This window comes from Sphaerodactylus townsendi, linkage group LG12, assembly GCF_021028975.2.
Source record: "Sphaerodactylus townsendi isolate TG3544 linkage group LG12, MPM_Stown_v2.3, whole genome shotgun sequence".
Classification (NCBI taxonomy): Eukaryota; Metazoa; Chordata; class Lepidosauria; order Squamata; family Sphaerodactylidae; genus Sphaerodactylus; species Sphaerodactylus townsendi.
Genome location: NC_059436.1, coordinates 40745367 through 40767739, shown reverse-complemented (window position 1 = coordinate 40767739; position 22373 = coordinate 40745367). Strand labels below are relative to the sequence as shown.

The 22373-nt window shown below is 45.0% G+C and overlaps 1 protein-coding gene across 1 annotated transcript in view; it reads right to left on the bottom strand.

Moving 5' to 3' along the window:
• The window catches only part of LOC125441536 (voltage-dependent N-type calcium channel subunit alpha-1B-like), a 286638-nt gene that overhangs the window by 34803 nt on the left and 229462 nt on the right, over positions 1-22373 (bottom strand). The window contains exons 37-41 of the mRNA XM_048512145.1: positions 20871-20936; positions 19061-19152; positions 14511-14661; positions 10288-10415; positions 8150-8246 (exon numbers count right to left, since the gene is read on the bottom strand). Of these exons, the coding sequence (XP_048368102.1) occupies positions 8150-8246; positions 10288-10415; positions 14511-14661; positions 19061-19152; positions 20871-20936 (534 nt within the window). The remainder of the gene's footprint in view (positions 1-8149; positions 8247-10287; positions 10416-14510; positions 14662-19060; positions 19153-20870; positions 20937-22373) is intronic.

Genomic DNA, 22373 nt, shown 5'->3' with positions numbered 1-22373 from the left:
CTTGCGCCCCAGAAGGCAGTGCGGCAGCCTCCCAAAAATCAGGACAATTGAAATAACCCACGGGACACGGGACAAATTGTTTGAAGGCGGGACTGTCCCGCCAAAAGTGGGACGTCTGGTCAGCCTGCTTTATTAACTTGAGCACTGGCCCATTCTGCACAGGCCTCACAAGCGGGGGTGCACCAGCATACTTGCCACTGGTACCCCGCCTGGGGCCATTTGCACAGTGCCCTGCAAATGGCCCTGGTGCTCCAGTGGCCTGCAGGGCCGCGTTTGCATGGGCACACCAGCGCAAATCCCTCTTATCTTGTATCCCAGCTGCCATTGCACTGGAGAGGCCAGGGGACATGCCCTCGTGGCCATGGCAATGCTTCCACAGCCTCTCCAGAGAGACAGTGGCCGGGGGACAAGGTAAGAGGGATCTGCGCCAGCGTGGTGGAAAAACCAGTGTCCACCCAAACGCTGGCATTTTCCAAAAGACTCGCTCATTGAGTGAGCCTGAAAAATGCTGTCGTGGGAGGGATTGCACCGCTGCTGCTGTGCTCCAGAAGTCGCAGCGGTGCGAAGTCCTCCCCCACAATGGTGTTTTACTGGCCCCACGCCGGTCTATCTGGCCCGTGCGGAACGGGCCACTGTTTGTGTGGCAATGGCCTTAATTTTATAATAATTCTTGACTTGAAGAAGATAGAAAAAGGTCAGGGGTAAGAAAGATAGGTCAAGAAAACTTCATTTGTTCAGGAGAAGACTCAGCTGGGTAGAAAGTTAGAATGGATATCACAAATGTAACAGCTAACACGTGGGGTGCTTAAACTAGAACAGAGGTGTCAAATTCAAATGGATAGGAGAACTGTACTGCCCACCCAGCAAATGCCATGGGGCAGGGGAGAGAGGCAGGTGGACACTCATTGTTTTCCCACCAGAGATACTGTCTTAAAAAGCTTTCCCTGCAATCTGGATGCTATAGCTATTTACACATCCAAACACCTCTTAGAGGGGAAATGACAGGCAGATTGAAGTGCAGCGCAGTATCATCCCTTTTACAAGCATCCAGAGCTTGAAGGGGACTTGGCATAGCCCTATCTTGTTCTGTCTGGATCATATTTGCTCTGGATCAAGTACTCAGCATCTAGCTGGGGCTTGGCGTATGCGCGAGAGAGCATGAGTGTGATGTAGCTATCACCTCTACTGCTTCTCCTATCACGAAGTTGAGGTCCCCCATGTTTAAAGTATTGAAACTGCACAATGTCTGCAGCTAATGTTGGCTTCCCCTGAGTGGCAGAAAAGGGACCATAATGCATCACAGAGGAGACCAAACCAAAATGGCAGCGTTGTGCTACAATTGCAACAGGTCAGCCCGAGGACACATTGGTGGATAGGTAGCAGGTTCTTTGGCCATATGTTTTTGACACCCCACGAACTAGAAGATAAAGTACCCCAAAGAGCTTAGAGAAACCACAAATACAACAGGGAAAGAGGACAGTCAGCTTAGGCACAACACACGGACATCACGGGTCATCCCAGGAGGAGGTCTAACCTTATAGGCAACACGAGCTGGGCATTTCTTTCCCAGACCAAGTGGCGGGGACATGTGTCTCAGCATTTCATACATGTCTGTATAACTGATGCGCCCACTTGGAACCGGAGGGAGAGAGAAAAAAAGAGAAGCAGAGGCAGGGGGAGGAGGATTGAGGGAGGGGAAAAATAAATATAACCAAGCAACGACAAAGGGGAAAGCGGGGAGAAAGGAGTAGCAGACAAGAGAGAGATTTGGGTTAGATTGTTTTCTTTTTGTTGTTGTTGTTGGTTTGTTTTCAGGGAGGAGAAATGAAACAATCAAAGAGAGAGGGGTAAGCAGGAGACGGCTCCGGTTTCATCTCTTTGGGTATCTCCTCTCACCGGCTCATCAATAAAAAGCAACCTCTGAATCCCTGCTGTAGCAGTCTGGAATGATTGATGTTGGACACGGGAGCAGGAAGGGTGAGGTCCACACCTATGAACGAAGTGTATGTGTGTGTGTGCGGGGGGGGGGGGGTTCTACATTTTTTCAAGCAGGCTTTGTTGTTGTTTTGCAAAGTGGTTCTATTCATCATGCCGAGGAGAACTGGTGGGCAGCGTTATGGGGCAGCCAGCCATGACTTGAATAAATAAAACATTTTAACCCTTTTACCTGTTATTCTGATTGTCACTTCCAATTTATACAAAGAGCCACAAAACACAAAGGCAAAAGAAGACAACCCCCCCACCCCCTTTTCACTTCCACCTGGAGAGACCAGAAGCTCTTAATTCTAACAGCAGGGACATGTGGGCTCGCTGTGGTTGCGGAAGTAGTAAAGCACAGGCTCTATGTACATGCTCAGAAGCATGCCTTCTTCTTCTTCTTAGTATTATTATATTGATTCACAGACATTAGGGATGAACCAAACATAGAAGCTAAGGTCCCAAACATTAAGAGCCCCATCACATAGCAGGAGGGCAAAAGAGCTTGAGGGCGCGGCATGGTCTTGTGGGTGCATGTTTGCCCGCCCTGGGGCACTTGCCCTGGTGGAGGAGGCAGATGCACTGGCAGCTGTTTGCCCTTGAGCCCTGCTGTGGCAAAACCCAGAAGACCAAATCACAGCAGGGTTACACTGGTGTCCTGAACCAATGCCAGGATGGGGGGGGGGACTGGATCTTCTGGGGCACAGCAAACATTAGTAGGCTCCCTCTCAAGTTTCAGGACAAGTTTCAGGCCTTTAAACAGCCACAACTACGAGCAGTTGGAAGCGGTGGCTAAATTTTTTAATGGTGTTATTTTAACTCGTCAGAAGTTGTAAAGGCTGTTATTATCTTGCAGTGTTAATGTTAAACTATTTATATGCCATTAAAGGTATTCGAAATCGAATCGACTGTAGCAGGTGGGGGAGTTTTAGCTCTTCTTTGCTCCCCATGCCTCTGGAAAGCCTTCTTGCAGGGGGGCGGCGCCACATACCTCAGCCTCTGGCTTTGGATGGAGCTGCCCATGTGAAATAGAGGTCATGGATGTGACCTTCTCAGTCATGGTGCTGTGCCTTTGGAATGCCCTCTGAAAGTGGCCCACCCAAATGAGGGTTGCAGTGAGAGATCTACCTGCACGGGTTGGTAACACAGTGATGTCACCAGCAGCATCATTTCAGGTGCGACCCAGAAGTTGCATTATCAGCTCTGTGTGGCGAGCTCCCTTCTAGGGTGAGCCAGAAGTGACATTGCTGCAAGGCTAGTGTCAGTGATACCCTCCCCCCCCACTTCCCCCTCCCTCAGCTCGTTGAGTGGCACGTTGAGGACGTCCCCTGCCAATCTGGGAGACCTGGCAGCTCTAGCCAAAACTCCACTTTGCAACCAATTGGATGGAAAGGGGAGAACGGTGTCCTATTTGGCAGACTTTCCTGCGGCTAATTTTAGCATGCTGTTTATAGTATTTCAGTAACTTTGTAGTGGGTTTTCCTACTCATCGCTGAACTGCCGTTATTTTTTCCCAGTAGGAAGCTTATAAATTGTAAAAATAAAAACAAACATGTGAGTAAGCACCCGTGAGCTCTAATTAAAAGATAAACTAAGCTAAACAAAAAAAAACTGTTTTGCAATGGCTTGATGGTACAGCCGGCATGGTGTGGTGGTTAAAACTCCAATCTGGAGAACCAGGGTCGTTTTCCCACTTACCGTCTGCTGCGTGCTACTGTCGCCAAGTAGCGCGGGGTCCCCCGGCACTCCCCACTACAGGGGTGACGACAACGCAGCTGCCCCGACGCTGCCGCTGTTGCGCCCCCTCAGCGTGCGTCATTCCTGGAGCTCCTCAAAACAGCGTGGGGAGGCCCGGGAGTGCACCAGAAATGACGCGCGCTGAGAGTAGCGCACAGCACAGGGCGGTGGAGGTAAGTGGGGAAATGACCCAGGTTTGATTCCCCTCTCCTCCACAAGAAGCCTGCTGAGTGACCTTGGGCCAGTGCCAGCGCTCTCAGGTGGGGCTGAGAGAGGTCTGAGAGGGTGCCTGTTGGGGGAGAGAAAGGGAAGGAGTTTGTAAGCTGCTTTGAGACTCCTTAGGGTTGAAAAACATGGGATATAAATCCACCCTTCTTCTACAGCACTTGCTCTGCATTCAGAAGATCTCGGATTTAGTTCCTGCCATCTCCAATTAAGGCAGGGGTCTCCAATGTGATGCCATGACATCCACTGACCCCTCTTCTGGCACCTGCCAAGTGTTTTTAGGAAGTGGATGAGGCCAGATGGGCTTCTGTGTCCACCATGCCCAGTCAGAATCCCAAATTTGCCGGCAGGCTGAATCAGGTTGGGGACCCCTGAGTTAAGGGATCTCAAACAGCTTGTGGGCGTTTCCCCACTTACCTTGGTCCAAAGGTTGCTGCACGCAACTCCCAGTGCGTGCCATTTCTGGCATGTGCCCAGGCCTCCCCACAACCCTGCGCTCTGCGCGAGGTCATCAAAAGGCGCCGTTTCAAAAGGCGCCAGGAATGACGCGCGCTGAGGGGGCGCGACAGTGGCAGCATCTGGGCAGCTGCGTTGTCGCCACCCATGTAGTGGGGAGTGCTGGGGGACCCCATGCTACTTGAGGAGAGTAGCGCGCGGCTTAAGGTAAGTGGGAAAACGCCCTCTGTTCAGAACTTTTCGTCTGAGATTCTGAACTAGTTGTCGCTAGTCTGGTGTGGATTCCGCACAGCATATTTCTAACGGGTTGCAATCGTTATAAATGAATTTGTTTTCTTTTTATAAACAGGGGAAACTAGTTCATTTATAACTATTGAAGCTCGTTATAAATATGCTGTGCGGAATGTCTCCAAGTAGGCTTCATATGTTCATGTCAGGAGTTGGGGCTGCTGGATTGAATCCCTGAATTTGGACACCTTCTGGAGTCCTTTGGAGGAGGTATTCGGGGCTTCAGTACTGGAAGAGAAGGGGTTAACTCATCCGGTATCCTTTCTCTCCTACTTTGGGCCTCTCCATAGCCTAGAAGAAAGAACCCTGGCATGTCCTTCCTCACCTTTAGCTGATTCTCTTTTTAAAAGAGTTACTGGATTCCCACTATGCAAGAAGTCCTGGGGAAATCCCACAGGACTGAGTATTCCCAGGAAATCTGAGATGGGAGTGTGGCTTTATTCCTCACAGGGAAATTCGCCAGGTTAGCTTCTGGGCCTGCTGGCCAAATTGGTGACAGGCCCAATTATTCTATCAGCACTGCTGTTGTTTTGAGCACTGAAGCTGTTCTTGGGACTGCCAGTTTCTCTGTGGGTTGCAATGCAGGTGGATCCACATTGCTAAAGCTGCTGGGTGACAGGTAGTTGCTCCCCCTCCCATCTGCTTGCCTTGGAAAGGTGGGGGTGGACTGTCCAACCCCAGATAGTTCATATGACCTGGAATGGGGAGTGCATCCTTTCTCTTTGCCCACCTGTGGTACCTACTCACCCACAATGTGTGAATGCATCCTTGAAATGGCGTAATGTGTAGATCTGGCCAAATCTCAAGCGAGACAAGAGTCCCTGCTCAGGGACTCTGGTGATGGGCGGGAAATAAATCTACAGAAAATAAATAAATGCTGCATACAAGGTTGAACTGTGGGAATAACTGCACGTATATACAATGTCTATGTGTATTGTCGAAGGCTTTCACAGCTGGATTTAACCAGTTGGGGTGGGTTTTCCGGACTGTGTGGCCTTGATCTGGTAGATCTTGTTCCTATCATTTCATCTGCATCTGTGGCGGGCCTCTGAAGATGCCAGCCACAGATGCAGGCGAAACATTAGGAACAAGATCTACCAGACCACAGACACGTGACCTGGAAAACCCACTGCAACCAATGTCTATGTGTATTTAACCAGATCTGGACATTATACCACTATGTAGATATTGACTCAGGTTGAAGGGGGAGCAAATACACCGTACTTGCTTTCCTATGTGTTCTGCCCAACACTATTCAAATTTGCCCAAAGTGTATTAATTCTGCCACTTGTTTAGTCTAAGAATTACCAAAGTTTTGTCAATATCATTTTTATAAATAATATCAAGAAATTTTCTATTCTCCCAATAAACATAAGCCAATTTTCTGGGTTCTGACTTGTCAACTATGATGTAGGAAAGTATTTTAAAAAAACACAGAAACTGCCAGGGAGAGGGAAGAGTTAACATTTTCCAGGGATGAAACTCCTCAGGCATTGAAGGAGGTCTTATGAATTCTTTATACCCTGTGCAAGTGTTTTTTTTTTAGGTAACTCAGTGCATATGGTGGACATATTGATGTAATATTATCAGGATGCTCTGCTGTAGATTCTGCAGTCCAGCAGGCCTTTTCACTTTGTTGTAAGTTTGCTTTTTTTCCCCCCAGAGCACGTTTCTAGTTTCGCATGAATCTGGAAACAAGTATGAAGTTGCAAATGTTTTAACTGTCCTTATTTATTGGGCACTGTTTCTATTTTCCGGTTCCTTTTTGTCACTTTTTTTGCTTTTGGGGGATAGCTGATGAAATTTTGTTAATGTGGCCACCCAGATTTTCTTCAAGTGGTGGTGAACCTATGGCACTCCAGATGTTCATGGACTACAATTCCCATCAATTGGACATGCTGGCAGGGGCTGATGGGAATTGTAGTTCATGAACATCTGGAGTGACATAGAAGAGTGCATTTTGTTCCCAACCCTACATAATTGCATGTGCCTGAACATTAAGGTATTGCCCAGTGCATAGCCTGCCACAACACAAACTGCTGTTGTTGGAGTATATTTTGAATTGTTGATAACCTTTTCTGAAACAATTGTGCTTCTTTCCCCTGTATATATTGAAATCCACAATTTCTCAGCTCCTGAATCACAAGAGGACAAGCCATTCCAGAGTAACTGAATTCAGCAGACACACAGCTGTTACAACCCAATCTGGGGTGAGGGGAGGACAAATGCAGTCTTGGAAAAAGTGTGGGCTTGTGCCAACGTGGCCACCCCACTGGCAAATGGGGCAAGCATGCTGGTGGAGAGGGCAAACATGCAGGTGGGTGGCTCAAACTTGGAAGAGACCACCACCCCACAGCTCCGCCAACATGTGAAGTCATGCTGGCACAGTGGAAGGCAGGCTGGGGGTGTTCTCCCAGGCTGGGGGAGCGGGCTTTAGTTGGCTTCCACTGGGCTCTCACTCCAGGAACATCCCCTTCCCCAGCTGCAGACTTATGCCACCAAAAAGTGTGGCATACGTCATTTCATGCAATTTTTTTCAGACAATGGGAGGGGGGATTTTTGCTTGCTTTTTGGCCTTCCCACACCCCTTGAAACCCCTTTGAAGGTGGTGTGGTGGCACAGAAGTGCCACTGCCTCCGGCTGCTACACGCTCTGGATTGGGCTGTCAATGTTATGCAATGTTGGTAGAGACGCTTGGTAAGCTGGTAGGAATATTAGCAGGTTCCAACTTCCAACTGCAAAATGGTGGAAGGTGTGAAAATCAGTATACATCTAAGGAACTCTACTGAACAATATGAATACTTCTGGCCTTTGGGTTGGGCACCATCTGTGCATGCATCTGTGCATGTATTTTTATTTGTAATTTTTGGAATTGCTGCTATAATGTATTTTAATGAATTTTAATGTTTTATTGCTATATTGTATTTATGAGATCTTATATTGTACTTGTTTTATGTCTCATTGCACACAGCTCAGAGCCCTTCGGGGGTTGGGTGGTCTATCAAGCCCAATAAACAAACAAACAAACAAACAAATAAATTTGCCTTTCCCTAGCAAGTCAGAAAAGGGTTACAATATTTGGCTTTTGCTATCCATCCCAAGACTTTGGAATTGGATTTAAGAACGTAAATAGGAGAAAAGCAAAGAGAGCGGCTTCCTCCTAGTTTCTCCACTCCTGGCCAGGAGGGGTGAACAGGTTGAAACTGACTGTCTCATAAGGCTGCCGGTGTCCAGGTAAGTGGGATACAGGTGTGCAGGAGCAGATATGCATCATGGGAAATGGGAACACGGGGGGGGGGGCAGTGCCTGTCAATCATTCCTGTTCAGGCAATGGGTTAGTTACATTCCAGTTTACTCTTGTTTTTTTTTTCTTTGCCTTTGCGGTTCAGGTACAAAAACAGAAGTTCAAAAGCAAGGCAAAAGAAAAAGTAATACTGGATGGGGTTTTTTTTCTAAAGTTCCAAACCTTGTATGCCACCCTATGTGGACACTTCTTTCCTAAGCCCAGAGGTGGAGCAATAGCTCGTAATAAATTGTACATATCCGTATAATGAATCCGGCAACTGGAAAGGAAAAATCGGTAAGTTGTGACAAAAAACGACTCAAAGACATAGCCCCTTTCTGGAGCCCCACTCCGCCATCCCCCTGAAGACAAGAAACAGAGAAGAAGAAGAAAAATGTAAAAGCCACATTCATTTCACGGCCCTCTCATTTCCAACAGAACATCAGCCTCCGTTCAGAGAGAGGAGGGAAAAAAACATCTTTGAGCTGTAGTGAAAAGGAATGCGCTAAGGTTGAATCGCTTATTCTTTTCCTGGTGTTGTGAACTGCTCAGACTTTCTTGAGGCAGCATCAAAGACCCAACATTTACAGCCTGGGGAAACCTCATTATATACAGCCCAAGTTGCTCATTTCTTTTTCCATGGTCGTGCTCTGAGGGAAAATGACTCTGCGAGTTAGTCACAGAATCCAGCTGGACAGATTATTGATTTATTCATTTTCTCTTTAAAAAGTCTGGTAAATGACCAATGCATAAATGGGTAAGTGTGAACATAATGCTTAAAGGAATTGTACAGGAAGGAAGGACAAGACTGAGGATTAGACTAGCAGTGGGGACATTGGTCTGTACATCTTCCTTGTATTCTATGAAGATGGGAGGAGGCTGGCTGCCATCCCAAAGGAAGAGCCAGGTGCAACTTTGCCATCAATATTGCTGCTTGCTCTACTATGCTTCTCGATGTTAGCTGTCTTCCCCAAAATTAATCATGCTAGGTCTTAAGGACCCCAGGGTCAAATGAGATGCTACACCATCCATGCACCGGAGAGCATATGCACGGAGACAAATTCCTTGTGTGTCCAATCACACTTGGCCAATAAAGATTCTATTCTATTCTATTCTATTCTATCCATGAAGCAACCAGTGGTGGGATTCAAATAATTTAACAACTGGTTCTGGTGGTGGGAATTCAAATAATTTAACAACTGATTGTTTACAAGCACCATTTTAAGAACCGGTTGTGCAAAGTGGTGTGAACGGTTGAATCCCACCACTGGGCGTAACCCATCAATGCTGGCGTCATTTTATAACTGAACTTGGCCATTTAAAAATGCTATGAGTGCCCTGATTAGGCTCGCAGCACAATGGGACCAGGTAACCCGTCTCACTCACACATAATGTTTTCAGTAGCCAATTTCAGCTGTAAAACAGCACTGAAATCTACCAGCCTGAACCATAATAATATCAAGTTTGACCCCAGTAACTTCATGTTGGGGACTAATCTTACCCATGTTTTGTTTTTATGCTGTCTCATGAATGAAGAGCAACTTTCTTTGCAAGATAAGTTACAAGCCCATTTCTCACAATAGTTGTGAAGATCATTTAAAAAATCACACACTTTGAAACCCTCAAAAAATTCACATCATAGCTTAACTGTTCCTAAGCAGCAAAATACAAATGCAATTTTTTAAAAAGGCAAATATCAACAATGGGAAGACGGCATAATTAAAACAGAACAAAGGATACCTCCAGTTAATAAAAGGATCTATCTTGTATATTAACTTGAGTCAGTCTACAAAACTTAGCTTCAGATATTACATTGAATTACTACTGATGGTCAGGAATACTGGAGGAGAAGAGGGAAAAAAAACACATTTTTGTTTCTGTCCCACTGGGGAAATGAAAGGCAAAATGCATTGAATTGCATTTCCAGATGTCACAGCCACCTTTCTTAAACATCACTACTTTGTTCTCTTTTTTCTTTTGTCTCCAGACTAGCCCAAAGGAAATTCCTGAGTGATGACTTCTGATCTGCAAATATCGGTAGTGGTGTGAAAACATGGCATGTTCACTCCTCTGGCAACCACCCCCAGTACATCATACTCTGATGGAAATCAGTTCCTTCGCTGCATGGTAATTCTTCCTTTTCTCTCTCCTAAGAGCAGAGCATGCCGATGGCTAGAAGAGTCCAAGGTGATGACATGATCACCAGGTGAACTGCATTTTACAGGTTGTCCCTCAGCTGTGAAACTGACACCACACGAAAACAGATCGATCGACCCAAACGCTACTTTGCAAGAGCAAGGAGTACATGTAAGTATAAATACCTGGCTGCGGGGTCATACTCTGCCCAAACGCGAATGAATTCATCAAGATGGTGGGGTCCTAGGATGGAAGAGTCTCGTGTCAAGTACTCAAAGTTGTCCATGATCACAGCCACAAACAGGTTCAACATCTGCAAAGAGGGTGGGGGATGAAAGTCAAGCGGGGAAGGAGGAAAAACAAACTTTTCTGCTTAATTTCAAAATGGAAGCTAAAGGAGAAGAAGGAAGACTGAATGGTGCACTTAACTAAAAATGCTCAGCTGGCTGTTTCATACCCAGTAGTATCCTGCTCTGAGTAGCCCCACCCCCAGACTTCTGTTATCTAACACACTTCCATCAGCGGTGCGGGCCCTGCAGGATCTTAGTGATTTCCTCAGGGCCTGTAAGACCAAATTGTTCCACGAACTTTTGGGTAGGCCAGCCGCAGATTGGATGTCCCTGTGTTGCGTGCTGTACCATCATTGGCACTACCGATGTGACATCTTTCGGTATTGTCTGTCCCCTCCCGGCCTTGGGACTGGGAGCCATCATTAGTATTATTAATATTGTTTACTGGGTTTTAGAATGCTGCTTATTCTGAGTTATGTATTTTAACTATTTATCACTTATTTATTGTGCACATTGTTTTAGTTGTGATTTTGTTGTACACCACCCAGAGCCCTTCGGGGGTGGGCGGTTTATCAAATTTAATTAATAATAATAATAATAATAATAATAATAATAATAATAATAATAATAATAATAATAATAATAATAATAATAATACACACTGATCAAAATTTTAAAAAGCAATTCATAGCATTAAAGGCAGTGGTGGGATTCAAACAATTTAACAACTGGTTCCAGTGGTGGGATTCAGATAATTTAACAACTGGTTGTTTACAAGCACCATTTTAACAACCGGTTCTGCTGAAGTGGTGCGAGCCTGCTGAATCCCACCACTGATTAAAGGCCCGCTTTCTATAGGGATGTGCAGCAGCAACATACTGGCAGATCAGATGCTGGTATTTTGTTGTGGTTCTGCTTACTGACTAGCTATTCTGGTTGCTGCCCCCTCCTCTTCCTAGGGAACAAAGGACCCATGGTCAGCTGCCTGAGATGGGATACTCCTGAATTCAGTGGCTAGGCGCTTTTGTTTCCAGCTACAGGAGAAGATGGCAGCAGTACAAGTGGGTATCAGGCACTGGGTAGAGGAAAGGAAATTTCTCTGCAGGTGAATTTTCAGATTGCATAATCTCTTCCCATTTCTGGCAACTGGATGCAGGTACAGAAGTAGCAGCAGGGGCCAGGTTGAGGATATGCCAGTGTCTGGAATTGCCTTTTTCTACAGCAAAGAGGCCCACAGTATTGTCAGGGTTTTTTTTTTGGGGGGGGGGTGCATTTTTGACTTCATGCACAAGCCAGCACTGCCGGCTCTAGAGGTTTCAAAGCTCCAGAATCTGTGGCCCCTTCCGCACACGCAAAACAATTAATTTTCAAACCACTTTCTCAACTGTTTGCAAGTGGATTTTGCTATTCCGCACAGCTTCAAAGAGCACTGAAAGCAGTTTGAAAGTGCATTATTCTGCATGTGCGGAATGAGCCTGTCAAACCGAGGGATCGCTGGGGAAATCCAGAAAAACAATTTGAGTAGATCAGCGAGGAGATCACAAAACCTGTAATAGCAACTTAGCCCAGCTGGATTAGCAGAACATTTTCTTGGATGTAATAATTTCCCTTTCATGTGAGATCTTTGCTAGGTAAAAAGATTTTTCAAAATAGCACCTTCATGTTGATCTAATTGCTGTATTGGGGGAGGGGAGGAGATTCAGAATCTTGTTTTGTTTTTAGAAAAAAACAGGCAACAGTTTTGCAGGTAGTGTTACGATAAATGCATCCCCATTTTTCTTTTCAACCCGCTGTTATCTTTATGAAAGAGATTTCCCAGGGTACCCTTTTCCCTCACAAGTTATATAAAAGCAAAAAACAAAGTTCAGCACATCAAACGATACATGAACAAATACCTAACCATAAAGCAATCTTATTAATAACTGCAAATAATTCCAATCTAATTAATAATCACAGCCCAACCAGGGTGTGTGTATGCCAGTGGAGTCTTGGAAGCAGTGCAGGCTTGCATTGCCATGGGTGCCCACTCCACCATAAGGCCCCTTCCACACATGCAGAATAATGCACTTTCAATTCACTTTCACAATTGTTTGAAAGTGGCTTTTGCTATTCCGCACAGGAAAATCCAGCTGCAAAATGCATTGAAAGTGGACTGAAAGTGCATTATTCTGCATGTGCGGAAGGGGCCTAAGTTGGAGAGGCCAATGGTCTGACTTGGCAGGCAGCCTGATAGAGTGTTAGGGAGGGCCAACAGCAGGGATAGAGCATATGCAATTGCATGCAGAAAGTCCTGGCTTCAATTTCTGACATTACAAGTTAAAAAGGGCTCAAGTAGTAGGTGCTGGAAAAGACCCTTAAGAATCGCAGCCAGTCAAAACAGCCAATACTAAGCTAAATGGACCCATTATCACCATCTGGCAAACTTTATAGGCTTATAAAATAGACGCCAATCGGAGGCAACGTTTTTCTTTCTGTTTTCTTATATCAACACATAATCTATTATTTTGGACATTTCTGTGGTTTTCTGAATACATTCTGTTAGCTGGGAACTCTGAAAAGTGCTGTTAAGAGGCGGCTTGAATTTTCACAGCACTTAAGAGATTTATGAAACTGCCACAAATGGCTAAAGATGCTATTCCAACTGCCAACATTTACCTTCTCCATTTTAATACAATCTGCTTGCTCTAAATGGTTTAAGATAACCACGGCTCAGCAACTGATAATGATTCACAGTGGGAGATGCAACAACCATAGCTTTTTGGGCTTCAACACTGCTTGGTAAACTTTAAAGAGTTGTTTTCTAGGGATAATAGCAGGATAAGTGCTTGCAGTAGCTGACAAGGCTGCTATGAAACCAGCTTCAGTTCTCTATGAAATCTCTCTCTCTCTCTCTCTTGCTCTCTCGCTCGCTTCTATGGCCCTCATGCCAATGTGGTTAAAGAGTATTGCCAAAGGATTTCACGGCTGGATTCAACTGGTCGTGGTGGGTTTTCCGGGCTGTATGGCCGTGGTCTGGTAGATCTTGTTCCTAACGTTTCGCCTGCATTTGCAGCTGGCATCTTCAGAGGTGTATCACAGAGAAAAGTCTGTTTAAAACTGTGTCTAGTGAGAAGGGAAAGTTTAGTGGGGTACATTGTCCATGTCCCAGGGTGGGGAACCAATCAGTAAGTGTTTGGGTGGAACTTGCCATGCAAAGGTGTGGTTGAGTGCATTGTATTGCAGGTGGGGTTATCAGTACTCAACCACACCTTTGCATAGCAAGTTATACCCAAACACTTACTGATTGGTTCCTCACCCTGGGACATGGACAATATACCCCACTAAACTTTCCCTTCTCACTAGACACAGTGTGAAACAGACTTTTCTCTGTGGTACACCTCTGAAGATGCCAGCCACAGATGCAGGCGAAACGTTAGGAACAAGATCTACCAGACCATGGCCCCACACCTGGAAAACCCACCACAACTGGTTAAAGAGTGTTTGTACTATACTAGAAATGGCAGCTAAAAATCCTGTTCCTTGATGTGATAGTTCTCTACATGCAAGGATGCTGGGGGAGGAAGATGGAGGAGCATTTAGTCATGGAAGCCTCAGACCTGTAATCTGAATTGGCACAACCCAGACTCAAGTTTGCTACCTTGGTGAGAGGCAGGTAAACAGAAAGCGCTGGTTAATGAAACTCTCATACAAAAGTCAGCAAAACTGAAATCATGTGCTGCAAAGTAGTACCTAACTAGACAAGGTGATGCAAGATTGGATCTGGGTCACAGCATAGCAAGAGAATTAATTTAACTCTTCTTCCCTGCTGCCAGTTTGATTTCACTGATCTATTTTGCTGTTTTAAATGGGGAAACGGCAGTCTTTTTTCCTCCTGCCAATAAAAGCAGAAGAGGGTGGTCAGTTTCCCACAGTGAAAGCATGTAGGGGGGAGGTTCAAACCTCCTCTCAACTCCACGCAAAGCTCATCTGGATTACATGGTTGCTGCTTTCATTTAGAAAACCATGGGGAGATCTGCTATTCTACCATTTTGTCTGGTTGGGTCTTATCCGAGGAGCAGAGGAGTTGGGATCCACAGCCTACTTGAGTAGTGAAAGACAACGATGAAGGCCTGACTTACCAGAAAGGAACAGAGGAAGATGAAGGAGACAAAGTAGAAATAGGCAAAGTCACTGCCGCATTCGTTTTTGCTGAGTTTGGAGAGCTTGTCACAGGCTTGATGGCTGAGGCATGAGAGCATGATTTCATGCCACGCTTCCCCAGTAGCGCTCCTGTAAACACAAAAGAGTAAATCTCAGGAGGGATTTGCAAACAGAAAGACGGAGCAATCTTCATTGGAGGCTGTCGATGGCAAAGGATCTGTCTGGAAAGCTTTCATTACAGAGTGCGTCAGAAAATTGTGACAGCCATCAGAAGCTTATCAAGGGTTCCTCAATGAGAAGATGAGTAATGGCAGAAGAGATTCCCTGAATGTTGTGCTAGAATTGGAAAGGAAAATTAGCACCAGTAGTGGGGTTGCCAACTCTGAGCTGGGGAATTCCTGGAGATTATAGAGATGGAACCTAAGGAAGACAGGGTTTTGGGGGGTGGGAGGGAGCTCATCTAGACACAATGCCGTGGAGTCCATACTCCAAAGGAGCCATTTTCTCCAGGGGAACTCATGTTTGTTGTGTGGAGATCTGTGGTCATCCCAGGATATCTCCAGGCCCCACCTACAGACTAGCAACTCTGGGCACTGGGCCAGTTCTCTTGTAAGGAGGTACATTCACATTCCTTGAGCTTTACCACAGTGTGGGAATTATAACTCTGCATGTGTCAGGTATGTTTGTGTCTTGAATCAGACTCCCAACAGCTATTACGTTGTGGTCATTGTGAGCATGACAAATCCAGCTCTGTATTCCATGGGCACTACCTAGGCTGCAGTACCAACTCTGCCTAAACACCCAGGCTCAGGGACAATCCCTATTCAGATACTATAACACTCTAGCCTCTGAGCCTGTGCCTCAATCCATTCTTCTGCCTGGTTCCAAGTCCAGATTCTACTTGCTTCCTTGGATTTGACCCCTCGCTAATCTGAAGTTTGCCTCCTCTTCCACCCCTGAGATTCTTGAGTGCTGAGCTGGAGTCAACCCTCACATGATTTAATCAGAGGCTCCAAGCCAGTGGACTGATAGCTACTGGTCTCAGAATCTAGCCACCTGAAGTCTTCCATCATGGAAAATATGAATGCAGGCTACTGACCTCTGTCTTTCTGGTAACAGCTAGCTAAAGCAATGCATTAAACATAGGTGTCAAACTCATGGCCCTACAGATGTTATGGATTACAGTTCCCATAATCCCCTGCCAGCATGGCTAACTGTAGTCCATAACATCTGGAGGGCCACGAGTTAGACATCTGTGCATTAGAAGAAGAAGAGAAGTTGGATTTATACCCGGCCTTTCTCTCCTTTAAAGAGACTCAAGATGAATTACAAACTCCTTTCCTTTCCTCTCACCACAACAGGCACTTTGTGAGATAGGTGGGGCTGAAAGAGTTCTGAACAAACTGTGACCAGCCCAAAGTTACCCAGCAGACTTCATGCTTGGAGTGGGGAAACAAGTCCGGTTCACCAGATTCTGCTGTTCATGTGGAGGAGTGGGGAAACAAATCCGGTTCTCCAGATTAGACTCCACCAACTTTTAACGACTACATCCTCCGGCTCCACATTGACATCCTTGTATATCCCTTAGTAGGTATGACTAAGATGTGTGAAGATGAGATGTGCTAAGAATGTTGTGGTGAATATGTTTACCAAGTGAACATACCTCAGTTGAGTGTCCTCAAACATAGCACAGTGGCAGCTTGTGGCTACTTTTGCCCAGTCTGAGAACAAAATAATCTCACTAAGTGGAGACAAGGAAGTATTCAGTAGGGCCTTAAGCAGAGTTACACCCTTCTGCATCTATTGAAGCATTCAGGGGTGTACCTCTGCTGATACTGAACTGTAATTAACCAACTTGTATAAAGCATGGAATTGCTGGCCCCTCTCTGGATCTGCAACCTTTAAATGACCAACACCTGATAGATTGGCTGTTATGGGTCTTCTGGGCTTTGTGACCAAGGTCTGGTAGTTTTTGCTCCTAACATTTCCCCCACCTCATAGCTAGAATCTTCAGAGGCACGTCAGGGTACTGAGCCATGCCTCTGAAGATGCCTCTCACAGATGTGAGCAAAATGTTAGGAGCAAAAACTACTAGACCATGGTCACAGAAAACTCACAATAATCAACTGACTCCAGTCATGAAAGTCTTCAACAATAACGGACAGATTGCATTGCCCACTTTTTATACTGGTGCAAACAGCAGAAAAATCTATTCATGAAGTGATTATAGGAACTCATAATCAGGGTTCATGGGCAGGTACCTTGGTATCACCTAATTAATTAGCCAGAAGATTAATATTCATTCCCCTATTCCAAGGAAACCTGGGAATTGCAGCACTCGGAAGAGAAACCAGGTCAATAAAAGAGAATTATTAGCACTATCAACAGTTCCCATGAGATAACATATTAAACGTTTACCATATATTTATGTCCTACCTAACCTATGCCGTGGTGGCGAACCTTTGGCACTCCAGATGTTACGGACATTACAATTGGCCATGCTGGCAGGGGCTGATGGGAATTGTAGTCCATAACATCTGGAGTGCCAAAGGTTCGCCACCACTGCATCAGGTTCTTTTATGTTCTTGAGCAGACAATAATAAGGACACAAGATGCAAACAGCCTTCCTCTTTGTATGGCTCATCTGATTCCTCGCCAGTTTTGTATCAAAAAGATCCAAGGCTGGTGTCGTATCAGTAAAAAATGTATGCTGCACAAATTAGCATAAGATTAACCTAATCTCTTTATGAAAAATGAAAGGCCGAATTAAATTTAAGTTTTGTGCACATAAAAGATTCATGTTAATCAACAGTAACTGGGGATTAATGGCTGTTAGTGTCAGGGTCTTAATGGGCAAAAGCTGGGTGAACAGGGCCATATAAACAATTACTTTGTAATAATTTGTGCCTCTGAGGAAGGCAAGGGGATTGCATACCTAACCTCAGGGTTTGTTAGCATAAATTAAGCATGATAACAGATTATGTTAATAACATTTTATGCCTAATAAAGGTTTTATGTATGTATGTATATGTAATAACACTTCCCTCCAGGTAGGTATGTAGACATTCTTATTTATTACCATTTAAGGTCTGCTTAATTGCCCTCACTGCATTTTACACTTGGCAATATCCAGTGCATTGAATTAGGTACATCACATGCTTCATCTGGCAACCAGAAGTGTCTTGATGCCCGAATTTTGGCATTTTTATTACTTTCATTTATAACCTGCTACCTGGTCATAAAAATAGCAAAGAGGCAAAGATGTGTCTGTCTGCAGGTTTCACAGCTGCTAGAATCCCTAGATCAACCAAACCAATCTTAGAAGCTAAAGTTCCTAAACTGAGGCTATCGTACTTTGGTCACATTATGAGAAAACAAGGCACACTGGAAAAGACAATAATGCTAGGAAAAGTTGAAGGCAGCAGGAAAAGAGGAAAACCTGACATGAGGTGGATTCACTCCATAAAGGAAGCCACAGACCTCGGTTTGTGAGACCCGAGCAAGGCTGTTAATAAGATATTTTGAAGATTATTCATTCATAGATTCACCATGAGTCAGAAATGACTTGATGGCACTTAACACACACAGAGAACCCCTATTATGATCATTTTCCTTACTGAAACTGAACCTAAGTAAATGCAACTAAAATGAGAACATATTCTCATCTCTCTCATATTGCATCTCTCTTCCTTGTTACAACCTCCAGATTACAAATTCCTCAAGGGAGAGCCCTGTCACTTTACATTTTTTGTAATGCACCACACACAATGTCAGCACTCCATAAATAATAGTTAACAACCATAGCAGTATTTGTAGTATGCATATTTGAAGAACATTTCACATAACTGATTTCAGTACACCTTTACAACACCCTTGTACAGCAGGCCAGCTGTTCACAAGATCCCTGCCCTGCTCATCAACTCCAGTGTATCTGCTATTTGCAAGAGGTACTAATCACAACCCTACAATAGTACCTATTACAAATAACAAATTAAATGAAGATGCTTTTTTCTAGAAACAATTGGTCTTTCCTGGCCAACACTAAGTATGGAGAAAGACGTAGTGTTATAAACATATAGCCACAAAACTCTATAGCTTGAAATGTCTTCCCTACTCAACATCATCAAGCATAGACTACTAACACATAACCATCCCACCTCCTGGAAAATGTGGCAGAAAGAAAAATGCAGACTGTGTGTATAGTAATACAGATGACAAATCACTGAAGCACTAGAACACCTTAAAATAGGAGAAACTGGTTGGTGTAGTCCCTGGTGATGAGCAGGGCAGGGTTCTCATGATTATTTCCAGAGACAGCCATTGATGACAATTCGCAGACCCACCTAGATTACCTTAAATTCTTTTTTTGATGGGCTCTCAAATTTCACCAGGCATTCTTTGAACTTTCAAGCCTATTATCAAAAGCATGAAAGCTAGATGTCAACCCATATATACACATCTGGTGTAGGAGGGATGTAATCCTCCCACTCAATGGCCTGAAGACAGAAAGGGTGATGGACATATTTACCGAAAAAGTAGCATCAGGGCTTGCAAGAATGTTCGGAAGTTGTTGTGGCGATTAATGGATGTGTCATCATCCAGCGCAATGTTTCCAAAGACCTGAGCGATATGAAAACAACCAAAAGAACATGCATAAAGGCTTATTAAAATGTCTAGGAGTCAAAGTGAACCAGGGGTCAAGGGGAAATGACACTAGCCCAGTGATGGCGAACCTTTTCGAGACCGAGTGCCCAAATTGCAACCCAAAACCCACTTACTTATCGCAAAGTGCCAACACGGCAATTTAACCTGAATGCTGAGGTTTTAGTTTAGAAAAAATGGTTGGCTCCGAGGCGCGTGTTACTCAAAAGTAAGCTTGACAGTAGTTGGTGGCTTTGCTTTGAAGCAATTGTGCAACTCTCTCAACAGGTGAATCACGACCCTAGCAGGGTTTACTCAGAAGCAAGCCCCATTGCCAGCAACTGAGCTTACTCCCAGGTAAAGGATCGCACTGTAGTTCTTCGCATGAAAATCAGTGGGGTTTAACAGTGCTTAACAGGGTTACCTACACTGCTTCCCCAAAACTAGGTCTTAGGTTTAATGCTAATCATCGAGCCCAGTGGCCCAGGCCAGCCTAGATGTGGGGGGGGGGGCACTCTGTTTGTGCATGCCCACAGAGAGGGCTCCGAGTGCCAACTCTGGCACCAGTGCCATAGGTTCGCCACCACTGCACTAGCCCAAAGGATGTAATCAATAGCATGGGGATGACAGATATGTTGCTCTCACTAATCTGATGCTCAGAAGATGTGTAAACCAAAGTTATACCTATATTACAAACACTGCTTGGCTTTATAGCGGTCTACCCAATTCATCTTCATAACTGATCCCAAACAAACCTAGCAATTTCACTTAATTTCATTTATTGGTTTTGTATTATAGATTGTGATGACACAAGGAATTCTAATAGTGATACCTAGTTCCCAGCACAATGTTTGGGGTTCCCTGGAAAGAAAGAATGACTACGAAAAAGGGGCTACGTTTGTAGTGTAGATATGGACAAAATGTGGCCTGTATCTACTGTTTTTTTGTGCTGTTATCACGTGCTAATTACTAAACTTCAGTAAAGTGTGTTGCCACAAGAGCAAAGTCTGGACAACAGAAAAACATGCACTGAGATGAATACCAACATTTGGGCTGGGAGGATTGCCTCCCTCACTTTATTTTTTTAAAACTGTTTCAATCTTTTGTCTTGAATCTCGTTCCACTCCTTACGGACTCCAGCCTAATTAGAAGAATTTTGTAAGATTCATTCCAGAAATGGTGCAAGTCCAGTTTGCCACAGCTTTCAGTTCTTTGGTTTTTCCCAATCCCTGCATTAACTAAGCATACATGAAGAAGAGGAGGAGTTTGGATTTATATCCCCCCTTTCTCTTCTGTAGGACACTCAAAGGGACTTACAATCTCCTTGCCCTTCCCCCCTCACAACAAACACCCTGTGAGGTAGGTGGGGCTGAGAGAGCTCAGAAGAACTGTGACTAGCCCAAGGTCACCCAGCTGGTATGTGTTGGAGTGTACAGGCTAATCTGAATTCCCCAGATAAGCCTCCACAGCTCAAGCTGCAGAGCGGGGAATCAAACCCAGTTCCTCCAGATTAGAATGCACCAGCTCTTAACCACTACGCCACTGCTGCTCCTATGTCGGGCCAACCTCCTTCTGCCAGCTGTCTGCCTGCTCTTGTCATGATGAATCACCTCTTGGGAACGCCATGTATATCCCAGACAAGAATATCATTTCAACACGGCAGCCTTACTTCCCCCTTGACTGTGGCTATGATTTACCTGCATGCCAATAATGGCATAGATGAAGAACAGCATCGCAATAAGGAGACACACGTATGGCAAGGCCTGCAAGAGACAACAGGGAAAACATAAACAGTGAGCAATGATGCATCTGAGAACAATCCTCCTTTGCAAATGGTTAAAATTAGAGAAGGATCTACTTACAATTTTGGTGCCACGGGGAAGACCCCGCCCCCTTCATGCATTCCATGCAATATGGAAGGAAAACACATCTGAAAAGAAGTTGGATGGGTGCAAAGCAATCACTTTGCAATTGGGAGTGATTGGTCAGGCCCATCTCACCACTGATCACATGATGTGACCATGGGTGTGACTAGTGTGCTAAAATGAAGAATCTGCTATGGCCACCTTTGCATCTGGGTTGGATGCATCTGGGTTGGATGCATCTGGGTTGGATGCATCTGGGTTGGATGCCACAGATCTCCAACAGGGAACCTTAGTGATGGAATCTCCTATGACAGCTTGTGAAAGAAGAAGCTGTTGACCATTCTAGTGATAAAATATTGCAGTTTCTGTACTGAGTGAAAAGCCATATCCTTGCAATGGAAGCGCCGCCTTAAGGGAAGATAACTGCATTCTGCACAAAACCATTAATAAATAGCAGCCACCAATTCAACGGGGGCAGCCATTGCGGCTGTGGGGAGCAGAATAGGCAAAGAAAGGGAGCTTGCAGCCGAAAGGCGCCAAGTTGCAGGGAGCTGCAATGATTGGCTCCAAGCCTAAAAGGTTGAGAACCACTGCCATAGAAGGAACCAGTCATTGTGGCTGAAGCTGTTTAATCCACAAAAACTGGTGCAGGAAGAAAAATATGTCAATCTTTCAGGTACCCAATAGGAAAACAGTACCCAACATTAAAGCCATATAGATCCACCCAATTCTTCCCACCCAGCTTGTTCCAAACAGGATCCTCTGAGAATGAATCATAGATCCATGCTATTCCAACCACAGTTTGAAAAAATATACCTCTGGGAAAACAATCGCCCTAACAAGCTAAATGGTGTTGGGGGAGTGAAGGGAAGAAATCCCTTGCAGTTTACAAAAACTTCCTTGCCTGGAGGTCTGGAAATGCTTTCTGACAACTAGATGAATATTTACAAGTCCACATAACATCAAAAATGTGGAGTGACCCTGACATCTCAGCCTGTGGATGAGGTACGAGAGAGTGAGACCTTAACCCAGACTCCAGCCAACAGTGGGCATATCCACACTGCAAGCATAAGCCAATTCACCAGTCATTCTCCCTTCCCAAGCAAGCTCATAACGTTGACCTTGTGATGAGTGGTGCAAAACCACAGGTGACCCTGGCATAGCTGGGCAGCTGCAGACTCCCTGACTGGAGACACTAGGCTAGACTCTCATCTCCCAACAGGAGAACTGGCTGGGGACACTAGATGAAGCAGAACACAAGAGAATCACATTCTGTTGCCTTCTCCAGGCTCCCCTCTTAAGGCCAAACCATAGGATACATTTTTAATGAGTCCC